The following is a 23009-nucleotide window of genomic DNA, read 5'->3' on the forward strand; positions in this document are numbered from 1 at the left end:
AAGCAATTTCTTTATACATAAACACCTGTGTGATGATAAAGTATCAATCAGTACTTCTCACTTACACGGACTGTCCACTAATAGCAAGAGATATGAATTTCAGCACAAAATTGAAAGTGCTAAAGTAGAGTACGGTGATCTCAAAATTCATCTTCAAGGTATGAATTAGTAAACAAGAAATATATCTAAGCACTGCTTCCATAACTCGCCATTATTACCATTTCTCACATTATATTCAATTAAAACCCAAGGACACCGTGACCCACTCCAGGTAATAAGCATACTTACTGGGAAAACAGAAGAGCGACTAGATATGAAGGAATATGCAGGTAATCTGCTGCTTGTGTGCAGTACAAAATAACAAGTGAATCTACTTGCTTGTAATAAAATAAAGGTAGATTTTATTTTTTTAAACAAAATAAAACATCATACAATTCTCTTACAGAGAAATAATATATTAAATACGGAAAGCCCATATTAATATATAAACACATCCAAAAACTGAAGGTACATTCAGATGACTTCTCTAAACAGTCTGTTTATGTGTTTTCTTAAACTGATCTTTTTTTTACAATAAACAAGTCTTGGCCAAAAGTTAAGAGCATTGAATCTAAAGGACACCTAAAGGACAGCAATCTGTGTTTTGTAAAACATGCAAAAACCTCATTAATAACTGTCTTGAAGAGTTTGTAACCACAAAAATATCCTGAATGTATTGATGCTCTATAAATAAAGATGATGAGTATTTCATTATTTATTAACATTGGAATGGTGTTTTTGCTTGTGGAGCAAATATCACAGGAAAAAGGTAAAAACTGTGTATATACTATAACATGACAAATAAGACATTTTAAAAACAACTCACTGTGTTACACTTCTGAACATATACGTTATACTGTACGTACATCTATGTATAAATGTTTATATATATTTATATATACATACACACACAGAGACCCTATAAATAGGAAGAAACCGTTGAAAATTTAAAGAAAAAAAAACAAAAATTGTTTAGTGGTGCAATAAATAACACATATATAATGGCACAGTGCTTTCAAATCCTGGACAGGTCACTATGTGCTTGGATTTTGCTCATTCTCTGTGTCCATGTGGAATTTCGTCCTGCATCCTTCGAAGACATACAGATCAGATACGCTTGCATGTGTAGGTCCATAATGGAATGGTGCCCTAGCAAAGGTTGGTTATTTCTTGGTTACTGGGATAGGCTCCAGTCCCCACCAACCTTGAACTGGATCAACTGGGTTACAGAATGTACAGTAAGTATGCATACATGTATAACACAGCATAACAAAGCAAACAACTTAATCAAATTCAGTGTTATACCTTGGATGTGCACTATGAGGCCCATTCTCTCACATACATACTGTACATTGTTTGATTATTTTTTTTTATTGGCTAATTTAACTAACACATACATCTCTGGGAATGTGAGAGGGAAAACACCCACTGACCTAAGGAGAATCTGCAAAGTCCACTTTAACTTCAACCAGCATAAGGCAGCAGCAGCACCATCCACTGTGCCACCCTGTATATTTATCTGTACATGCAACATATAAATAACTCCTTTTGTTTTCCCTAATTTAGAGCTGTAATAAGGAAACATTGCATTCTACAGTGGGTTTAATGTACCACAAAAGAATACAGAATATAAAACACCCTGAATAAGATCTATATGTACTTATACAGTATGTATTTACATGAGTTTAACTTTATATACCTATCATGTCATACATAATGTACAATTATAACTTTTAAAATGTTGTAATGTAATGTTTATATGTTTACATATTAAAGTGTATGCATTTATGTATGTGGGATGGATAAATGGGCTATGTCTTTTTTTTTGTTTTAATTTGTGTATGCACTAACCAAAAATTAATATACGAATCCCATAAAAGACTCATGAAAAATGTTTTATTGATTCACTTTTGGTGCATTTATTAAAAAAGCTAACTTTGGGGATAAAAATAAAATATTACAATTATTTAGGAAAATGCAAATTCAGAATCCAGCACTTACACACCAGCCTAAGGACTCTCTGTTTGAAGTTTGCATGCTGTGAGAATGTTTTTTTTTTTCTTCTGATACATTACTTTTCACTAGTGCTGCAAAGATTTGCAGTTTTGTTGACAATAAATTCTAATTTTCTCTCCATTGGATAGTGTGGGTGCATATTGGCTAGTGTGCCCTGTGATGGAAGGCTGTATGCCTTAAAACTGGCTGCACATTATATACACACGATTATGTAACATTCCTCAAATTTGCTAGACTCAATTCAAGGTGTTCTGGGGCTGCAGCCAATTCCAAAATGGCTGGGCACCAGGCAGGAAACAACAGTGGACTGTAGAGCAGTCCATCATAGGACTCGTTCACACACACATCCACACTCAAACAGAGCTAATTTGGCATTACCAGCTATGCCATCTTGCACGGCTTTGGTGATATGAAAGAATAACTACAGCATTCGTAGGAAAACTCTCACAGACATGACAAGAAAGTGCAAACTTCATGTGGAAAATGACCAGTCAGGATGCCATAGCCTTGAGTCCACAACATTAACAACTGTCCATCAGTAAGAATAAGTTACATGAATTATGTTATAGATATGCAGTTTTTAGTCACTTTCTGGTTTATTTAAAATAAATTTTTTTATAAAATTATACTTACTATCATAATGTGACAAACAGCCACAAAACATAATGAATGACATAATATAGTTCTTTATACTTTAAACCAATATTTTTTGGTTCCCTCCTCCTGCATTCGCTAAAATGGCCTTATATGTTTTAATTTTAAGAAATGTAAACTTTATAACTGCTAAGGTATTGCAATAAATTCAAATCTTATTATATACAGTGTGTAGAGTGTGAGTGTGTATATGTATATACTGGATATATTAATCTATATTACATTTTCTACTATCATTTTTAAAACTAGTACTTTGTAGGACTAATTTTGTGTATAGTCAAACTCTTGCTTCTGTTGCCAAATAAGTGTAATTACAGTGGTATATTTATTGGGTCATACTGTATAACATATGTGTTCCCCACACTGATCAGTAACATTCAAGCTATTAGCATCCCTTGTGCATGATGAGGTCTTTGAACACATGTCTCAATGTGCAGGTACTGAAATGCAGCTCATTGCTTGCATGTTCAAACTGGAAAATGTAAAAATGCTTGTGAGCGATAATATGATATTGTAATATGAATTAAAAGGTGTCACTGAAGTGTTCAGTGTAGCTGATGGCAGAACAGTCAAGATCACTGAAAAGTCATCAGTCTAAACTGAGGTCTCTCTGTACATGTGTCACTTTTTAGTGTCATCTCTAGGCACCAAACAGAGCATCTCAAAAGTTGAGTCCATAATTTTCAGTCCACAATACAGTCAACTATGGGTCGAGGACACAAATATCAGAGCTCAAATGTTCTAGCACATCCACCTCAAATGTAATAAAACTCTTTCAAAACTCATGTTCTTCTTTCTATTCTGCTTTCTGAGTAATAACAAGAACAACAATTGTATTTTTACTTTACCTGGTAGGCTGCATCATTATTAGTCCCTTTATGTTTAATAAACATTAAATAAAATGATATACCTTACTTTGTAATATCTTTGTAATTGACTGCCTTTTAAAGGAATTCAAAACAAAAATATATCTTTAAGCTGCCCAAATGTACATCTTCAGTGCTTAGTTATTCTTAAAATGATCCTTCCAGTTTGATCTTCCATGAAATAATAATCGTTTGTTCTTGTACTGGTAGAAATTTTAAAAAACAGTTTAAAACATCACCTCCTCACAACTGCCATAGTCACTTTCTATCATGTCTGAACCCTCGTAGTTGCGTGGGGTTCGCGAAGAGGCCACAGTCTGAGGATTAGGGACACAGTCTGCATAGGAGGGCTGGGCCACACTAAGGCGCATGCTTAGTCTGCGGTAACCTGTCCCATTCAAGTTATTTACACCTTCAGTGTGCTCTGTGGGGTAGTAACTGATAGCAGTATACTCATTGGGGCAGTGAGAAGGTGGAAGAGGAATAGTGTCTCGGCCCAAAAAGTCATCCAGGGTTTGGTTGCTGTAACATGGAGGTAAAGGTGCCCTTCGGTTGTAGTGTTCCAAGGGGAATGGGAAACCTTCAAAATGAACAGACCGATGGACACTTGCAGGACGCAGGTGTGGATAGCGTTCTTCTACAAATTCATACTGCGGGTAGTCTCTCATTCCATGTGGAGAGTAGTAGTCTGAATCTGCAGAGAAAGAATTTAGACAGGACATTTTTATTTAAATAACTTAATTAGGTAAATAAGAAGATTTACAGCTATCTATACACCTCATTGGATTTGAAATGTATTTGTTAAATCCGAATTATTTAACCAAAGGGACACATGTCATGCATTTTCTCTATTTGGCATGATCAGTAACTCTGAATTAACCCTGTATTCACATGTGGATGAGGTGGACATGTATACCTTGCTATGTTTTCTTTGGACTTGTGCCCAAGGCTTCCAACAGTTCATTTGATACCTTAAATTTGAGGATTTGGAATTAGAAGCATTAATAAACTTTAAAAGCAAGGTTATTCAACACAGCTAGTACGTGTCCCATTTTTTTATATTGTAATATTTTAATTGATAAACTACCAAGGTGGTAAAGCATTCAGCTGGTCTGAAATCATGTTATTTCTGGAAGCAGCATGTCTAGAAATGTTGGTGACAGCATCCCATTGCTAAATGAAACATATCGTCTTAAATCGACAAAAAGATTTACACAACAGTAGATTACAATGTGTATATGAGCAGCATTACTGTTCCTATCTGAAATAGGTAAAAATATAGTGAAAAGACAAATGTTTAAGGGTCAAGTATTAAACAGTAAACATAAAGACAAAACTAAATTGTTCAGGAAATTAGAAACGCAGATCAAATTTAACTTAATGCTAGCCATCGCTTGCAATCCATTTTCACTACATCATACACAGGTAGAATGTGCAAAACAGCAACATATATTTCATTGTATGCATTTTAAAACTATTTACTGTCTGTTTCTTTTTCTTCCAAAAATCTTTTGTAAAACTAAGAACTCACCATCATATTCCAGTTCCCAGTGGTTTTTCAGAACAGACTCATTGTCTGAACTGGATGGGGGAGCGGGTGGAAGATTTGGAGCAACACTGCACACCACTGTCCCTCGCTGTTTTTGGAAGCGGACTCCATTGGATGGAAAGAAATCTGAATGTCGATGCATTTCATTGGGCAGAAAGGGATCATGTGCTAGGTTATTTTGGGCGTTAGTCATTATTTCCATTTCAATGGCTGGCAATTCTGGCGAGTCACCAATTATGTTTCTTCCAGAGTCTGGCTGGAGAAATCCATTTGAGTTCGTTGTGTTGACAGGGATGTGCTTCTTCCAGTGTAAATAACGTTTTCGACTGAAGATGAAGATTATAACCAGTATGATGACCCCAATCAAGACAGCAGATGTTACCATGATCTCTGGCAAGCCAAAGTGTTTGTCAATAGTCACTTCACAGACACATGGCCAGTTTAATGGGTCACACTCTTCATCAGGACAAGCTCTAGAGAAAACGGTAAGACAAAAGCAAAGTGTGTTTTAGTCATAGAAATCAGGCATATTTAACTCTTCCAATGCTGATGTTGCTGTTCATATGTGTGTGGTGGAACTGTGCTGATGTGCTGAAAGGTGAAGACTGAGTGGATAGCTCAGCTGACCTTACTAGGAGGTGCTCCACTTGCAGTGCTTAGAAGGATTCTCCTTTAGCTGACTCTGTGGACTTGCGGTTTTGTATTTGCGGCTGACCACTAGTAGTTACTACAGTGTAAATGTGCAAACTAGAATGGTTCCTGGCGTGATTCCATGGCAAAGCAGTAGGATAAGGCCCCTAGTTAAATTAGTACACTATGGTACTGTAGTCTTTAGGACTGCATTTACCAAGGCCTGTTTAAAGGACCTGATTGCCATAGCCTCATTGTATTACCTCATGTCAAGCAACTGTGTTCTTCAGATTTCTTTTGCTCTTTTTTTGTCTTAGTGTGCAGTTTGGAATCTTTAGCCCTATTTGGATGGGATTAGTTAAACAATTATTACTGGAGAAACTGTGTAATTATAATCCTGTCTGAATTGCTCAAATGGCATAATTTTACTGACATATTTATTCACACAGTGGTAGCTTTTCCTGGGACAAATTTTTACAGATTTTTAGAGACAATAAAAATCTCAATAATCTTTACTGAAACGTGAATGTGCAGTCTGTAAAAGGTCATTGACATGAGCAATTTAAGCGATATTAAAATTACAGGGGTTCTTAAGTAATAAATGCTATAGGCAACTCCTGGTGTAAAAAATAGGGCTTATGAGACCAACGTGTTTTTCATTATATGACTTTTGACTTCTGTTTTTGGCATCTATAATTTTGGATTTTTGGATGGTGGATTATTGTTACAGTAGTTAATTTGGTTTACAGTTTCCTTAATTTATTACAGCTCTTTCTTCTATAATTATATTTTTCAATTATACTTATTGATTATTTCAGAATTATTTAAATTTAATAAATATTTTTTAAATTTTTGTTGATTTTTTTTTAAATGCTTTGCTTGATTAATTTACTACATAAACTATTTAATATCAAAAGTACTGCAGTTTTGTGTAGATACAATGTTCTGCCTTTTTTGGTCTCTCTTTTTGGGAATAAAATTACAACAGAAATATTTTCTGTCCTTGATCTTTCAAAGTGTTTAATTAGATTTTGCCTACACCATTCCAGGAACTGATATAAAATGTGGTCTCAACTTCATGTTTTCATTGATAAATGCCATAGCGGTCATAGAAATGAGAAATTTATTTGAAATTGAAGCCCATAATTGTTGACTTCTAACATGCTGATGTTTATCAAATAGGACTCAAAGTTGTCCAATAATAAGATATTATATTTACTGAGTGTCTTTTCACACTCAAAATGATTTAAAATGTAAGTGGCAAGATTACCTGTAGCCTTCAGCTTCTGTTTCACATTCTGTTCCTTCAGGACAGGGTTGGGAGTTGCAGGTTTGGTTTTTTGTTTCACAATGGGATGTAGCAGGATAAGGTGGATAACAAACACATTGCAAACCTGGAACTTGAATGAAATAATAAGGGCAATCAGTTATCTGTACAGTGTGACTCCATACATTGGAAGATGGAAGAGATTCAGTTCTACCAAGTTATCCAAATCACCAGCATCATACTATACCTTCTGGGTTCCCACTTTATAAAAGTCATCAAAACTGCTTGGCCTCAGGGTTTACCATTAACGCAAGAAGTTTATATGCTGCTTTGTTTTTAGTTTTTGATGGTGTGAGATGTTGTTCACCCCAACCATCCAAAATAGATAAGGCATACTTTCACTAGAGAGAGCATGGACATTAAAAAAAATTCCCTTCTAGAAATATTGAGCCTTTCATACTTAAAGAAAGTTGATCAAACATAAACATGTTGAAACATAAAATCAAGCAAATCCTGAACACATAAGAAAAACCAATAGATCACAATCTGTTTTTGTTTGACCAGTTAAATTCTTACCTTTTGTGCATTTCCTTTCCCTGGGGCACGGTGTATTGTTGCAGCCTTTCATACATGAGCAACATTCAAAAATCCCTGTAATTTTCCTGTTTCCGTTCAGGGACACTCCAGCAACCATGTCCTTCTTCATGGTTTCTCCATTGAATGTTAACAAGTCAAGACAACCCTGAAACCCCAGGTTATTCACTCCAGTGGAATTTCCACCAAAAATCAGGAAACCTTCTTTGTTGTGTATTTGACACCTCTCCAGAAGAGTCACAGATGCTGAGCTCACATTATCTAGAGTAATTTGAAGCTCAGATCCTTTTAATTGCAGGGAAACATGGTGCCAGATTCCATCGGAGACAGAAGCATTTCGAACATGGAGGGTTCTGACTGGACTGTGACCACATTTGTAGTCAAACATTAGGTCTTTGTTGCTGATCTACAAAAAAAAGACACAATTAAAATGAGAAGTCAGTGCTGCTGTTAAAAAGAAGTAAATCCCAGGAAAAAAGCTAAAACAACAAGGACTGCGGAGATTACAGTGTGTAGCAGTGTATCAAGTCTGGATTAAGCAGGCATCGAAAATACTTTGGCTTTATAGTGGTTTATCTTTTTTCTTTTCTGTATTTTTACCTGCTGTAATTTAGTACAGATTGTTGTGTTTTGAAATGATTTCAGCTTTGTTTCTTTGCAAAGTGTCTTTTGCTGAAGTATTAATTTCTTACCATTTTATATACTCTCATTTGGAATTATAGCACTTAGAACTGTAGGCATGATGATGAGTGGAGTCAAAGTTGTACTAATCTGTTATTAGTAAAAAGATTTAAATGTTTTAGTACCCATTAACATTGTAATATCATTAGAACACAAATTGATCTTTTCTCTTATTTCTGTTTGAAACAGTAGATGAGGGCACACATACACATTCAGACATAACGGGCCAATCAACACATCCTGCATGGGTTGAAAGTGAAAGAGGAAATCAGACAACTATGGAAAGAATATGCAGACTCCACATAAGACAATACCAGTGTCAGGATTTAAACCAGAGACCCTGGGAGTGTGTAGAAACTGTAGTAATCATTGACCAACACTGCTCCCTTTCTGGAGCTCCCTGTTATCATTAATTCAACCTTATCAATAAACAAAGTTACAACAAATGCTTTCAATCATCATAGCTTTCTTTTTTAATTTATTGTTGAAGTCAGGTATATTTATTAATTTTAAAGTGTTAAGAAATGAGTAAGATCGCTGGATTACAACCAGGAAACCGAATGATACGGTATGGAAGGAATAAAGTCAAACAACAGCCAATAGCAAGAAACTAGTAAAGCACACTATTGTCGAATCAAACAAAAAACATAAACTTTAAAGGGGAGTCATTCTCAAAAAAGTCAAAGCAAGTGACCATAAAACTAAAAAATTCTCAGAAGCGCATTTTAGCTTCCACAGACACTTACGTATAAAGGTTTGAGATATTTAGGAATAGGATCCAATGCATGGATGTCAGAAACTATGCAATACCATCTTGTACTAATGGGAAATGATCACACATGATGGCAGATGACCAGCAATTGGCATAACAACAGTAAACAATAAGGCAACAGCTGCCCCAACATGGTGGTGACTGTTCAGAACAGAAAATAGTGCCGCAAGAATAATTATATAATAATTAAGAAAACGCAGAAGCAAATTACATGTACACAAAAGGTGCAAAAGTGAGTACTAGGGGGTCCAGATAATGACTGAAACCATAACTTGACTTTTTTGAAAGGCTGAAACAGCTCAGAAATCACAATGTGATTATCCCAGTAATTGCCCACCAGCTATGTTATAGCCAGGATCTCATCTCTGGCTAAAGTGTCCCTTCTTTTTATTTATTTATTTTATTGTCTTTTGTATACACTTTTGTAGCTGATATTTCAGGGAATGTTTTTTATTTCTTCCTTTTTGATTTGTTTATTATTTGGTATGTTGGTTATTATGTATTATTCAAGTAGTACAAGTTTGTTTTTTCTCTTTATCTTCCATGTTCCCTTTGTGTTTTGCCTACAGTATGGCAAGACCCAATAATCATGCGACTGTGGAACTGCCCCAAAAATATATAGGTCTGAGAAAGCTTCAGTGCTAGCACTATTACATTCAAGAAAACTTCAATTGTTTGTGTTTCTCTTGAATTTTGGATTTTGTCTACTATAAGTACTCTTTTTTGATCTTCCTGTTATTGCATTTTGGATCTTGTTTATGGATTTGAATTATTGGATGACAGATTTGGGATTGTTTGGTTTTAGATTTCCTTTCTAGAAATAACTTTTTTGATTCCTTTCCTTTCCTAGGTTTCCTTTTTGATTCCTTCCTCAAAATATAAAGGAGGTTTGTTTTTGTCATTTAAGCCAGGGTTTTCCTAAATGAATACTTCACCCAAAATGATATATATTTTTTATGTTATTTACCCAATGTACTTAGTGTACATACTTAATGTAGTAGTGGGTGAGAAAAAAGGTAATAACATGTTATCATGCAGAATGGAAAGCTGGATGTTTATGACACAATAGAAGGTAATAGCGACCATTTTTGTACAATGGTAAATAATCTGAAAAATGTCCATGTAACAAAGAAAAAAATAACTCATGTTAATCATGTTGCATAATCCCCATGTAACTTATCCAGTCATATGTTCAAAATGTGCAAAACGTATGCTTTTTGGCCAAAATATTGTTAAACAGTTACGTCCTGAATTATCAGCATGAACATAAATATGAAATGTAAAGCTGAATGACTTCTGGCCTGTTACTCTGACGTCACATGTGATGAAGACCATGGAGCGGCTGCTGCTTCACCACCTGAGGCCACAGTTCCGCCTCACCCTCGATCCTCTGCAGTTCGAATAGCAGGAGAAGGTGGGAGCGGAGGATGCCATCATCTATATGCTACACCGATCCCTCTTCCACCTGGACAGAGGCAGTGGTGCTGTAAGAATTATGTTTTTGGACTTCTCTAGTGCCTTCAACACCATCCAACCTCTGCTCCTTAGGGACAAGCTGACTGAGATGGGAATAGATTCACACCTGGTGGCATGGATCGTGGACTATTTTACAGACAGATCTCAATATGTGCGTGTTGGGAACTGCAGGTCTGACATTGTGGTCAGCAACACAGGAGCGCCGCAGGGGACTGTACTGTTCAGCCTATATACATCAGACTTCCAATACGACTCGGAGTCCTGTCACATGCAAAAGTTCGCTAATGACACTGCTATTGTGGGCTGCATCAGGAGTGGGCAGGAGGAGGAGTACAGGAAGCTAATCAAAGACTTTTTTAAATGGTGCAACTCAAACCACTTACACCTGAACACCAGCAAGACCAAGGAACTGGCAGTGGATTTTAGGAGTCCCAGGCCCCTCATGGACCCCGTGATCATCAGAGGAGACTGTGTGCAGAGGGTACAGACCTATAAATACCTGGGAGTGCAGCTGGATGACAAATTGGACTGGACTGCTAATACTGATGCTCTGTGTAAGAAAGGTCAGAGCCGACTATACTTTCTTAGAAGGTTGGCGTCCTTCAACATCTACAATAAGATGCTGCAGATGTTCTACCAGACGGTTGTGGCGAGTTCCGTCTTCTACGCGGTGGTGTGCTGGGGAGGCAGCATAAAGAAGAAGGATGCCTCATGCCTGGACAAACTTGTTAGGAAGGCAAGCTCTATTGTAGGAATAAAGTTGGACAGTTTAACATCTGTAGCAGAGCGACAGGCACTAAGCAAACTCCTGTCAATCATGAATAATCCACTGCATCCACTTAACAGTGTCATCTCCAGGCAGAGGAGCAGCTTTAGTGACAGACTTTTGTCACTGTCCTGCTCCACTGACAGACTGAGGAGATTGTTCCTCCCCCACACTATGCAACTCTTCAATTCCACCTGGGGGAGTAAATGCGAACATTACTCAAAGTTATTGTCTGCTTTTACATGCATTTTTATTACTCTTTAATTTAATATTGTTTTTGTATCTGCTGCTGGATTATGTGAATTTCCCCTTGGGATTAATAAAGTATCTATCTATCTATCTATCTATCTATCTATCTATCTATCTATCTATCTATCTATCTATCTATCTATCTATCTATCTATCTATCTATCTATCTATCTAAAGCCTCATGGAAGGACTTTTTGAATTGAAGACCCTCTCCCACTTATTTGTTGCTTTAGGCTTTGTGTTTAAGGTAAAGCTTGCTTTGATTCTAGGCCTTACAGGAGACTTGGGGCATAAATTTTGGATTTATGTATTATTTTGAATTTTTAAGAGCCCTGCAATCACAACACCTTTATGTTTTCTTTCCTATCATCAATAATGTTCTTTTCATTCCCTTCATTCTGATAAATTCAAGACTTCACTTGATTACTTTTTTTCTGTTTATAAATGGTTTTTAATCAGACAGAATAAAGTAAATATAGAAACTCGGGTATATTTTTTCCTTTATATTCCATTTTGTAAAGTTATTATTTCTAGGTAAATCACTTTAACTGTACATAAAGTTGTTAACCCTGTAATATTTAAAATCTGTTTTAGAATATTTTGGATACTTTTTTATATTTAGTTAAAAAAGACTTTAAGTAAAAAACTACTGTTATATGAACAGTGCAAAAATTTAAAACAGTTCATTCAAGTGCAGATGGTGACAGACTGCATGAAATGATCTGTCCAGTCCATCTACTGTATGCTTGGTATCACTGAACAATTTACACTATATCAGCAGTTACAGATTACTGTGTGTAATCTAATTATTAAAGCATTGGTATTTCAAAAAGCAAACAATCTGTGATAAATAAAATAAATAAATCATTAAACTAAAAAAAATCATGCATTAAGTATCTAAACAAAAGTCATATCTCACATATAGTGCAATATATGTATAGGTCACCACAAAAAGCACAATACAGTATTGACAGCAGTAAAGAAGACAATGATCAGAAAATGATAGTCAAAGGAATGAGGCAAAGGAACAGACAAAGCAAAAAGGAGGCTACAAACAAAAGGAGCTAAAGAATGTGTCTTACTTCAAAGGGCAAGAGACAAAACTGAAGTGAGAGAGAGATATAAGTCACAAACATGTTGTGAAAATAAGCAAAACCAATAATGTAAAATAGATAAAGGTAAACAATGCATTGAATATAAATAAGAAAGAGACTGAGTAAATATACAGAACCTCATCTTCTTTTAGAAATTGATTACATGTACATTTTATGTGCTGTGTGATGTTATTTATGAAAACCATACTAACGCAGTTCTTCAAAAATGAGTAACACACTGTTACAGTCATGATAATCCAGTGAGTTAAATGTTTTTAAAACCATTAATATTGTTAATTACACAAGGCAACATACAACAGACACCTCAACTTTCCAAGAAACAGCGAATGAAGATGTGGCAAGCCATAATACAACTGTTTGTTAATTATGTTGTGAAAAGAGTTGGCAAATGCTTTTTCTGAGAAGCAGACACATAACAAATACACAAATCTCTGCTGTCAGAGACACAATTATCAGTTATCAACTTTTTTATACTGTTGTGTAACCCTCTGTGTCTAGTAAATGGATAACAGACAGGAGTGGTGACAAAAGCTTCATTGTGCTTAAGATATAAGTGATACAGGCCTGAACAAGATGAGGCAACACTGTGTGATGACTGCACAGAATTGGAGCAGTCTTACGAAGGCAATATTTAAGGATCAGGAGATGGCCCAGGCCAGGGAAACAAGCTAAGATCACTTCTAGCAAGTGAGAACTTTGTTTTAAGCAAAGCCCAAAATGTGAGGCAAAAATCAGAATTGAAAAAGACGTAACAAGAGTCAAAAATCATTGGCTTATAAATTAAACCAAAACAACAGATGAGAGTCAAAGTGAAGAATAATTATAATAAGCGACACACCAAGTTTTTTGAGAGAAATTTGTCAACTCGGATGAGCAGGAAGTGTGTGACGGTGACCTTTGAGCCATTGTGGTAATGACATCATGTGTCACACACACCCCTGCACATTCTATCTAGTCTCTCAACCATACAAAACAAAGACACAAAATGGCTGCTTAAAAATATAAAACCAATTAAATTGAAAATAAGCTAAAAAATGAAAGGCTTTGCTTACAGCAAATCAGACAGTCATGGAATGAATGCAATGGACGGGAGGATCAATAAGGTGGAAACTAGAGTTTACAATATACAGTAAATGTTAGCCGAATAAAATTGCTCTTGTCCCTGGACTCATAAATATACTTCAAAATACATTTTTTTCCTCATATTAAATTATTTTTAGAAATTAACATACAGTAAAGTACATTAAATCCCATGTTAATTTCATAAAATTAATAGCATTGAATAATATGCTTATGGATCATTTCTTAAAACAGATCATTTTTTTACAACTGTATACACAGAAAATAGCCTATTAACTGCTTTATGAGAAGTTTCCATTCTATTCACATTATTCTGATTATTCTGACCAGTATATGTAGTCATTTAAAAATGCCCACTGCTTTTCCTCACAAGACAATAACTCCTAGAGTTCTCTTTCTGACAATACACTCCATATAAGGGCTCCTTCTTTCCCTGTTGCATATCGGGGATGCTTCTCTGAGCTTGTCTCAAGTAACCTGTCCTTCTATATACATAATCTAGATGTTTATTTTAAAGCACAGTAAGGAACATGGCAAGCTGAACTGCAGTCAGGAGCAATCTACAGCATCTTTGTATCACATGTGGCAACTTACAAAGTTTATTAAACACAGCAACTTAAGTATATGTGCCAGAGGGCACCTTCTGGGGTGATTTGCAATGGTAATCTCATGGTTTGCAGAATCACTTTCATCTTTTCTTGCAAAAGTCAATGTAAAATATAAAATTTCTTCCAATTCTCATTAAAAGTTAGTAACATTTGAATTTTGCATCGTGCCTTGTATTCAGTTTTGCCATTGGTCTCATCTTTGCATTTGTTTTAGTTGTAGTGGATTAATCTAATAAGTAGAATATAACTCACTTCTTTTATGCATTTTTTAATTTGTGATTTTTAATAACTTTATCCCTGCTTTTGGCAGATCTTTTATCTTAATGTTTGCTTAGACTGTGAGGTTGCAGGGAGAGGTGCACATTACTTAGCCAGGAGGTAAGTGAATCGTAATTATTGACATACTGGCAGAGGCCATTCATTTAACTTATGACAATTATTAACACATAAATCTTACTAATGTTATTTTGCACACTTCAAATAAAAATGTCCACCTGTTATTTCATTATTATTTGGCAGACAGAATGAAATGCAAAATCAGGACACGCTGATAACTGTTTACATGCATGTTTCAGAATTGGCATTAATGCAGATTTGTAACTTACCAAGGGTCATGTAGTGAGTCAGAGGCATGAAGTATACTAGCAGTCTATTGGTTAAAGGTTAACGTCCAGGTCTCAAAACCACACTATATTTACTTTAATAAATACTTCTAAAAGCACAGATGTTTGTGCATGAAAATCATTAGTGACATTACAGGAAACTGAACATAAAGGAAAATTCTGGTATTGTCCCACCATAGTTTTCATACCACTGTTTATGAGAAAATGTACTGCTTCCAGTCTACTGTAGTATTATAAAAGCATTCATAATAGTACTGAAATAACACAAATATGAAGGTGAACAAACAACTATGCAGTACATTTAAGACAAGTTTGTCTAGTAACCTCATATATTACTGTAATACAGTTGTGCTTGAAAGTTTGTGAACCCTTTAGAATTTTCTATATTTCTGCATAAATATCACCTAAAGCATCATCAGATTTTCACTCAAGTCCTAAAAGTAGATAAAGTGAAACCAGTTAAACAAATGAGACAAACATATTATACTTGGTCATTTATTTATTAAGGAAAATGATCGAATATAACATGTTTGTGAGTGGCAAAAGTATGTGAACCTCTAGGATTAGCAGTTAGTCTGAAGATGAAATTAGAGTCAGGTGTTTTCAATCAATGGGATGACAATCAGGTGTGAGTGGGCACCCTGTGTTATTTCAAAAACAAGGATCTATCAAAGTCTGATCTTCATAACACGTTTGTGGAAGTGTATCATGGCACGAACAAAGGAGATTTCTGAGGACCTCAGAAAAAGAGTTGTTGATGCTCATCAGGTGGGAAAAGGTTACAAAACCATTTGTAAAGAGTTTGGACTCCACCAATCCACAGTCAGACAGACTGTGTACAAATGGAGGAAATTCAAGACCATTGTTACCCTCCCCAGGAGTGGTCGACCAACAAAGATCACTCCAAGAGCAAGGCGTGTAATAGTCGATGAGGTCACAAAGGACCCCAGGGTAACTTCTAAGCAACTGAAGGCCCCTCTCACATTGGCTAATGTTCATGTTCTTGAGTCCACCATCAGGAGAACACTGAACAACAATGGTGTGCATGGCAGGGTTGCAAGGAGAAAGCCACTGCTCTCCAAAAAAAACCATTGCTGCTTGTCTGCAATTTGCTAAAGATCACGTGGACAAACCAGATGGCTATTGGAAGAATGTTCTGTGGACAGATGAGACCAAAATAGAACTTTTTGGTTTAAATGAAAAGTGTTATGTTTGGAGAAAGGAAAACACTGCATTCCAGCATAAGAACCTTATCCTATCTGTGAAACATGGTGGTAGTCGTATCATGGTTTGGGCCTGTTTTGCTGTATCTGGGCCAGGGTGGCTTGCCTTCATTGATGGAACAATGAATTCTGAATTATATCAGAGAATTCTATAGGAAAATGTCAGGACTTCTGTCCATGAACTGAATCTCAAGAGAAGGTGGGTCATGCAGCAAGACAACGACCCTAACCACACAAGTCGTTCTACTAAAGAATGGTTAAAGAAAAATAAGATAATGTTTTGGAATGGCCAAGTTAAAGTCCTGACCTTAATCCAATGTTGTGGAAGGGCCTGAAACGAGCAGTTAATGTGAGGAAACCCACCAACATCCCAGAGTTGAAGCTGTTCTGTACGGAGGAATGGTCTAAAATTCCTCCAAGCTGGTGTGCAGGAATGATCAAAAGTTACAGGAAATTTTTAGTTGCAGTTATTGCTGCAAAGGGGGGTCACACCACATACTGAAAGCAAAGGTTCACATACTTTTGCCCCTCACAAATATGTAATATTTGATCATTTTCCTTAATAAATAAATGACCAAGTATAATATTTTTGTCTCATTTGTTTAACTGGTTTCTCTTTATCTACTTTTAGGACTTGAGTGAAAATCTGATTATGTTTTAGGTCATATTTATGCGGAAATATTGAAAATTCTAAAGGGTTCACAAACTTTCAAGCACAACTGTACATGAATTATGCTATGGAAATATGAAAAATGCAACAAAATAAACTGGCTTGTTCACATTTTAGAATACTCGAGAGTGAATTGAGTGGGTGATTTGATAGTGAGGTAGGGTCATGATGAATAGGGGTTATCTGGTTTGGTTTATTCCCTTTTTTGACCTAATTTGGTATGCCTTGATGAAAGCTTATCATTTAGTTATTCACAAGAAAGAGTAAATGAAGATGGGTCAATAAAAAAATTACACTATCAATAGTTTAAGAGGAGAGTTGATTTGTTTTCAATCCTATTTTTGTAAAAATGTATCTATTTGTATGGAATGATTACAATAAAATCAATAAAATGATAAAAAGAAAAGAATTCAACTTAAGTGTATAAACTACATTTGTTATAAATTATCATTCAAATACAGTATATTTATTACAAATACTACCTGCTTAACTAAAATAAATAAATAAGTTCTGTACAAGGATACTAGAAATGAATTAAGTGTGGAAAAAATGACCAATTTTGCTTTCCTTTAGAAAACAAACGTGGCTATAGTCATTCTGTATTTTTTTTCACCATAAGTGAAAATAAAGAACTTGTCAATTAACATTCTCATGATAACCTTTGTCAGTAAAATCAAATACCAGGAATGTGACCACCACTGGTATCCTGTCATTCCTTTATTTGTGAAATCTATTTAGATCTATTCTTGATAAGATGTTTTTAAAACACAGTGACCCTGGTTTCAACCATAGACCCACCTTAGAGGAAAAGACTAAGCAACAAAAAAAAATATATCAGACCAGCACAAGTGGAAAAGCCTCCCAAAAGACAAACAAATAAGTGAGGCTCAAGACGTTAACTTAGTTTCCTTTGCCACTAAATTGGAACATCCTCTAGGGTTATTTAGCAATTTTACCTTTTCAGTAAATTCATAGCTTGATAAGGATAAACGTCTGCATGAACATGAAGGCCAACTGCTGTTAATCTTTACTTCTCTGTACTATTATCGGACAGTTATGACTTGTAGCATGTGGATGGATGTATAAAGGTCTCTTTATAATGTACACTGAGCCAGCTCAGTAGACAAGGTAGTAATTTATGTTGTTAAAAGAGGAATAATTTGCAGAAAAAAAAGTTATGATTATTGAAAATCTTGCAGCACTGGGACAGAGAATCACTTTTAATCTGTGCCAACCACAAAGCACACCACTTTCTCATTATACAAGTTGTTCCTGGTGTTTGCCAAGATTTGAAGCAACAAGATTAGGCGAAATTGTAAAACAGGTTAGGGCACAAGCCAAGGCCCCATACAAACCAAGAGTTTACAATTTCAAATTACAAGCCTTACAAAGAAGTAGGAAGTGATATTATTCTAGCTTTTTTATTATAATCTAGCCATTCCTTATAGCCTCTACTATCATTTAACTTTTCACGTGTTATACTATTACACGTGAATTGTTTTAATGCTAAATTAGTGGCCATTTCTTTCTTCAAAACTCCAAAAGGTATTGGCAGCCTTGGGAGAAATGCAATGCTGGGTTCATAGTATTTGTTACTGAAGACAATCTACATATTTTGCGATGTAAGCAAAATGGAGAGGTAAGAAAATTTACTATTAATTAAATTTAATTTAACATTAGTGAATAAGGTAAAATAGTTAAATGGCCCCACAAAGAAATGGGAAAGAATAAAGAGAGAAGTAGAAGAATTAAGTAACATAGTTAAAATAAATAGTTTTCTATGTGTATTCATCTAGTTTTAGATGCCCTCATGATATTGATGTTATATTAAAATGTATTTTATCATCTGCTACTTTGACCTTTAATGCCAGGCAGAGTAGTTGCTAGGAATTTCTCTTGGTTTTACATTGATACATATAACAAGGTAAATGCAATTAAACAATACAATATGACACCTTTACAACGTTATATAAAGCAGTAGTGAAAAATAATATTGCAGACAACTCGAATATTTAAAACAATACAGTAAAGCAGAATTGCACACCCATCCAGTAATGCATCACATAAGTCCTTATAATATAATAAGAAAATAAAACATAATTTAAATTGGATAAGTAAGTATGTAAAAATGTATTTATAAAATGCCTATCGCAGACAAAAATCACAAAGCAAGAACAAAAAAATACAGAATAAAATGATATAATATATAATATAGGGACAATATAAAAGTCACCCACAGACAGAAAAGCTACCCAAATGCCATTTTGAACAGATGAGTTTTTAAGTTGACACTTCAATTCAATAGATTCTGCTGATTTCAACATTAGTGGAAGCCTGTACCTTAACCTTAGTTCATAAATCATGGTAAGTTAAACCTTAAAATTATAAAAATTTTTGAAAAGGTAGAGTGATTCGGGTATGGAAAACAGAAATGAATAACGTCCAAAGCTGCTTCATCCTCAAATACCAAGTAAGATAGCAACCAAAGTGCTGGACATTTTTAAAAACTTTTACTGAGGGACAGAGTAGGAATGATGGCAATTTTAATCATTATCAGTTTGGGCAGTGAAGTGTACTGTCTGAATTCCTCTCAGATACTGTCTATGTGGAGGGTGAACGTTCTGCCTATGTCCACCTGTGTCTACATGTAGTTTTCTTTAACCACAGCAGTTTTCTCTTCACATTCCAAAGATGTGCTTTTTAATGGGTAATTAAAGACTCTAAATTAGCAACAAATTAATGTGAGGGTTAATTTCTGAATTCCGTGTAATTCACTGACACCACCTTTTAATCTAGTGATTCTGCGACAGACCTTGACTTAAAGAAGCAGAACTGGGATGAGTAAAGTAGGGCAGTAGAAACTTGTCAGTCAAGGTTAATTTTATCTTAGACAAATTCTGAAGAATATGAGTGACTTGGTAATCTCAAAAAATCTATTAACATTTTTTTAATGTTCTTAGATTAATTAAAGCAGGAAAAAACTGTATATGAGTCATCAGTCTCATCCATATTCATTCATACAAGGACCATTTGGAGCTATTAATTAAACAAACCCACATGTTTGGTTGGACACCAAGGTAAAACTCTTACTGAACACATGATACTACCACCACTACTACTACTACTATTACTACTATGGGAGGTGAGAAGGTACCAAAATACATGGAGGAAAAACAAACACAGAAACCTAAAAAATGTGCAAAGTAAAAGCAGTGATTGAAATAACAATCAAACAGATGGATGAGCCAACGATCGTAGTGTTTTGCAGTTCTTATTTTTTTTAATACAATTAGTACTATTAATGACAAATACATGAAGCTGAATAATTTAAACAAATTAAGATAGCTTGGAGAAGCCTTTTGTAATAAGTAAGATTAATCTTAATGTCTTCAGCTTGTTAATTGATACATTCAGTAGATGGTACAGTATCAGTGATTAGCAATGATTGTGCATAGATGTGTTTAAATAAGGCACAGCTTTTTGTTCGTGGGAGAGATTGAAAATATCAATTATAAGAATATCAGTCAGCAGATGGCGATAAGGAACACCAAATCCATAAAGAATTACCAGTTGCAAACTGTATAGAGCATACACACAAACACAAGCACTCGTAGAATCGTTGACATGTGCTACATTCACATTTACATACTTAACTAGTACATACAGTATAAAAACAGAGCCACTTACTCTACCGAATTATACATTAAAGGTGTACAGTACTAGATTTACTTTATTAGCTTCCCATCAGTTGTTTCATTGTAATCAGTATGTGCTGTGTTTCAAGTACTTTGATGGACAAAGATTACAAATGAAGCATATACATATAAACACATGCATACATTTATATATAAATCAGACAATATATTTGCAGCATATGCATACATCTATAGCTCCATCCATCCATGTCTGATGCAAGGACAGAGTGCTTAGCAATGCTGCCTCTTGGAACAAGTGGGCTGGGTTTCAGTTCTGCATTCCAGATCTCCCGGTGTGGAATTTGTATGTTCTTCCCTTGTTAAAGTGTGTTATTTCATCTGTGTACTCTGAAAAACTCAAAAATGTATGTGTTACTGTAGATTGATTGGAAACTAAACTGCCTTGGTGATAGTGTGTAAGCGCCGTAATAGCGTTGGTTCCTGCTTTGCTTCGAGTTGCACAAAAAACAGGGTCCACTACTGATGATTAGGAAAAGAAGATCTGGGAAATGGATGGATGGATTAATGGACCATTTACAAGCTCAAAAGGTGCCAGAGTGTATCCCAGCAACATCAGCTATAAAAGCATGACACAAGACTTCCAGAGATTCTACTACATCAGAGGACACTCTTTTAATCATATACACACTCACTCATATTGGTTCAGTCTAGAGTTACCAATTATCTTTCTTTTAACAAGTTTGGGATGTACCTGTAGAAAACTAAAGCTCAAACAAGAAGAAAATGCATCCTCTACACAGATAAAGATTGATCCAGGAACCTAGGATCTAAGAACTGTAATGCAATGTTTAATCAATGAGACTTAGCTCCAAAATGTTTTTACTTACTCAGAGGTTTATTATTATTTGGCTAGAAGCTACCTTTGAAGCCAGCTCTTGAGTAATTTTTGGGCAAAACATGTAACCACTTTTGGAATTAAGATTGGTACTCACAGGCCATCAGACTAGAGCCTTTCTTGAGTCAGTTCTGAATCAACAAGGCAACTTTGTTTTATTTGCATTAAAAGAACAACAATGTCCCACTCATTACCAGCAGGAATTTGCTTATCCCTTGATTAAATGTTTGCAGGTAATATACATATAAAATTAAAATAGAATGTGAAGAACACTTACCCGCAGTGCTCCTGAATCTGTCCCATTGGTCACCATGATCAAGCCATTTGACTGATTGGTCCTTATACGCAGGGACAGATTAAAAAAATCTGTGTTATCGTTGATGTAATTGTACCTCAGATAGCTGTCCTCTTTGAATTTTGCAGCAGATTCTAGAAATTTTAAAAAAGTATCAAAAGTTATATCATACTTACAAATACGTACAAATGGGGTACATAAAATCAGCCATTGGAATCAATATTACGTGGCAAATTTGGGCAATTCAGTGTTAATTCAGAAGTGGTGCTTCTTCGTCTAAATGTTCACTAGCGATCAAAAGTCAGGAATCATCAAGAAATATTTGTGTTTTTGATAGAAATTGCTATTTCAAGACATTGCTGATGTAGCACATGTCTTGAAGTATCACTTTCTATTAAAAACATCTTGCCTGAATAAGGGGCCTGAGCTGCCTCAAAAGCTTTGCATATGTCATTTTGCTTGCCTTTTCATTGCATCCATTGCAATGGCTAACATGGTACAACACCATACTACTATCATCAACATGAAACTTTCCAGGTGATTCCAGACATTTCATTACTAGTGTTAGCTTAGCTTAAAGGGTGGTTGTAATATTAAGAGGTCTGAAGAGTGTTCAAAAGATGATCAGACAGTATAAGTTGGTATAATACAGAAACATGTTTAATCCACTGTATACCCATCCCATTACTCTAGACTATTATTTATACAATCTACTCAGGTTTTATTATTAGTAACATTTTACAAATGAATTATGATACATAGTTAAGCCTGCATATACACTCTGTACTCTAAGATGATTTCTGGGTTCTCAGTAAATGACACATCTTTGTATTACACAGTTCTTCCAAGATGTGGAATATCTATAATTAAGTGCAAAGCTTGTAATTGTGTCAAGTTTAAAAATGACAGCATTTTCTGCTTCTAAAACTAGAAAAGGTAATTTACTACTAACATGTACTTTCCCTTCCATCTCCATTTGCTGATCTGCTTTGGGTACATGGTGTATTAAAATAGAAAATGCATCTCTTTGCAAATTGCCATTCTTCAATATAAAATACTGTTCCTGCAGAGGAGAAATCTCAATAGCTTGTTATCTTACTCAATTCTTCTTTTCTTGCAGGAGCATAGTCTATATAATTTTTTTCTGGCCCCATCACCTATGAATTTATGTATTAAACTTAAAAACAAAATGAATCAAAAAATAGACATTCACAACTGTGACGTTGTGCTTCAGGCTTCTGTATCAACAGTCAAAGTTAATAGCTCTCCCAGAGTGTTTATTGTG

The 23009-nt window shown here is 35.2% G+C and overlaps 1 protein-coding gene across 2 annotated transcripts in view; it reads right to left on the reverse strand.

Annotated features, from left to right (window-relative positions):
* Positions 1-848: 848 nt before the first annotated feature.
* Positions 849-23009, reverse strand: part of fat2 (FAT atypical cadherin 2) — a 183669-nt gene continuing 161508 nt past the window's right edge. For both annotated transcript variants that reach the window (XM_039773858.1, XM_039773859.1), the window contains exons 20-24: positions 21707-21858; positions 7598-8021; positions 7025-7154; positions 5107-5597; positions 849-4269 (exon numbers count right to left, since the gene is read on the reverse strand). In XM_039773858.1, the coding sequence (XP_039629792.1) occupies positions 3803-4269; positions 5107-5597; positions 7025-7154; positions 7598-8021; positions 21707-21858 (1664 nt within the window). In that variant the 3' untranslated portion in view covers positions 849-3802. The remainder of the gene's footprint in view (positions 4270-5106; positions 5598-7024; positions 7155-7597; positions 8022-21706; positions 21859-23009) is intronic.

This window comes from Polypterus senegalus, chromosome 13 (genome assembly GCF_016835505.1).
Source record: "Polypterus senegalus isolate Bchr_013 chromosome 13, ASM1683550v1, whole genome shotgun sequence".
NCBI classification, from domain to species: Eukaryota; Metazoa; Chordata; class Cladistia; order Polypteriformes; family Polypteridae; genus Polypterus; species Polypterus senegalus.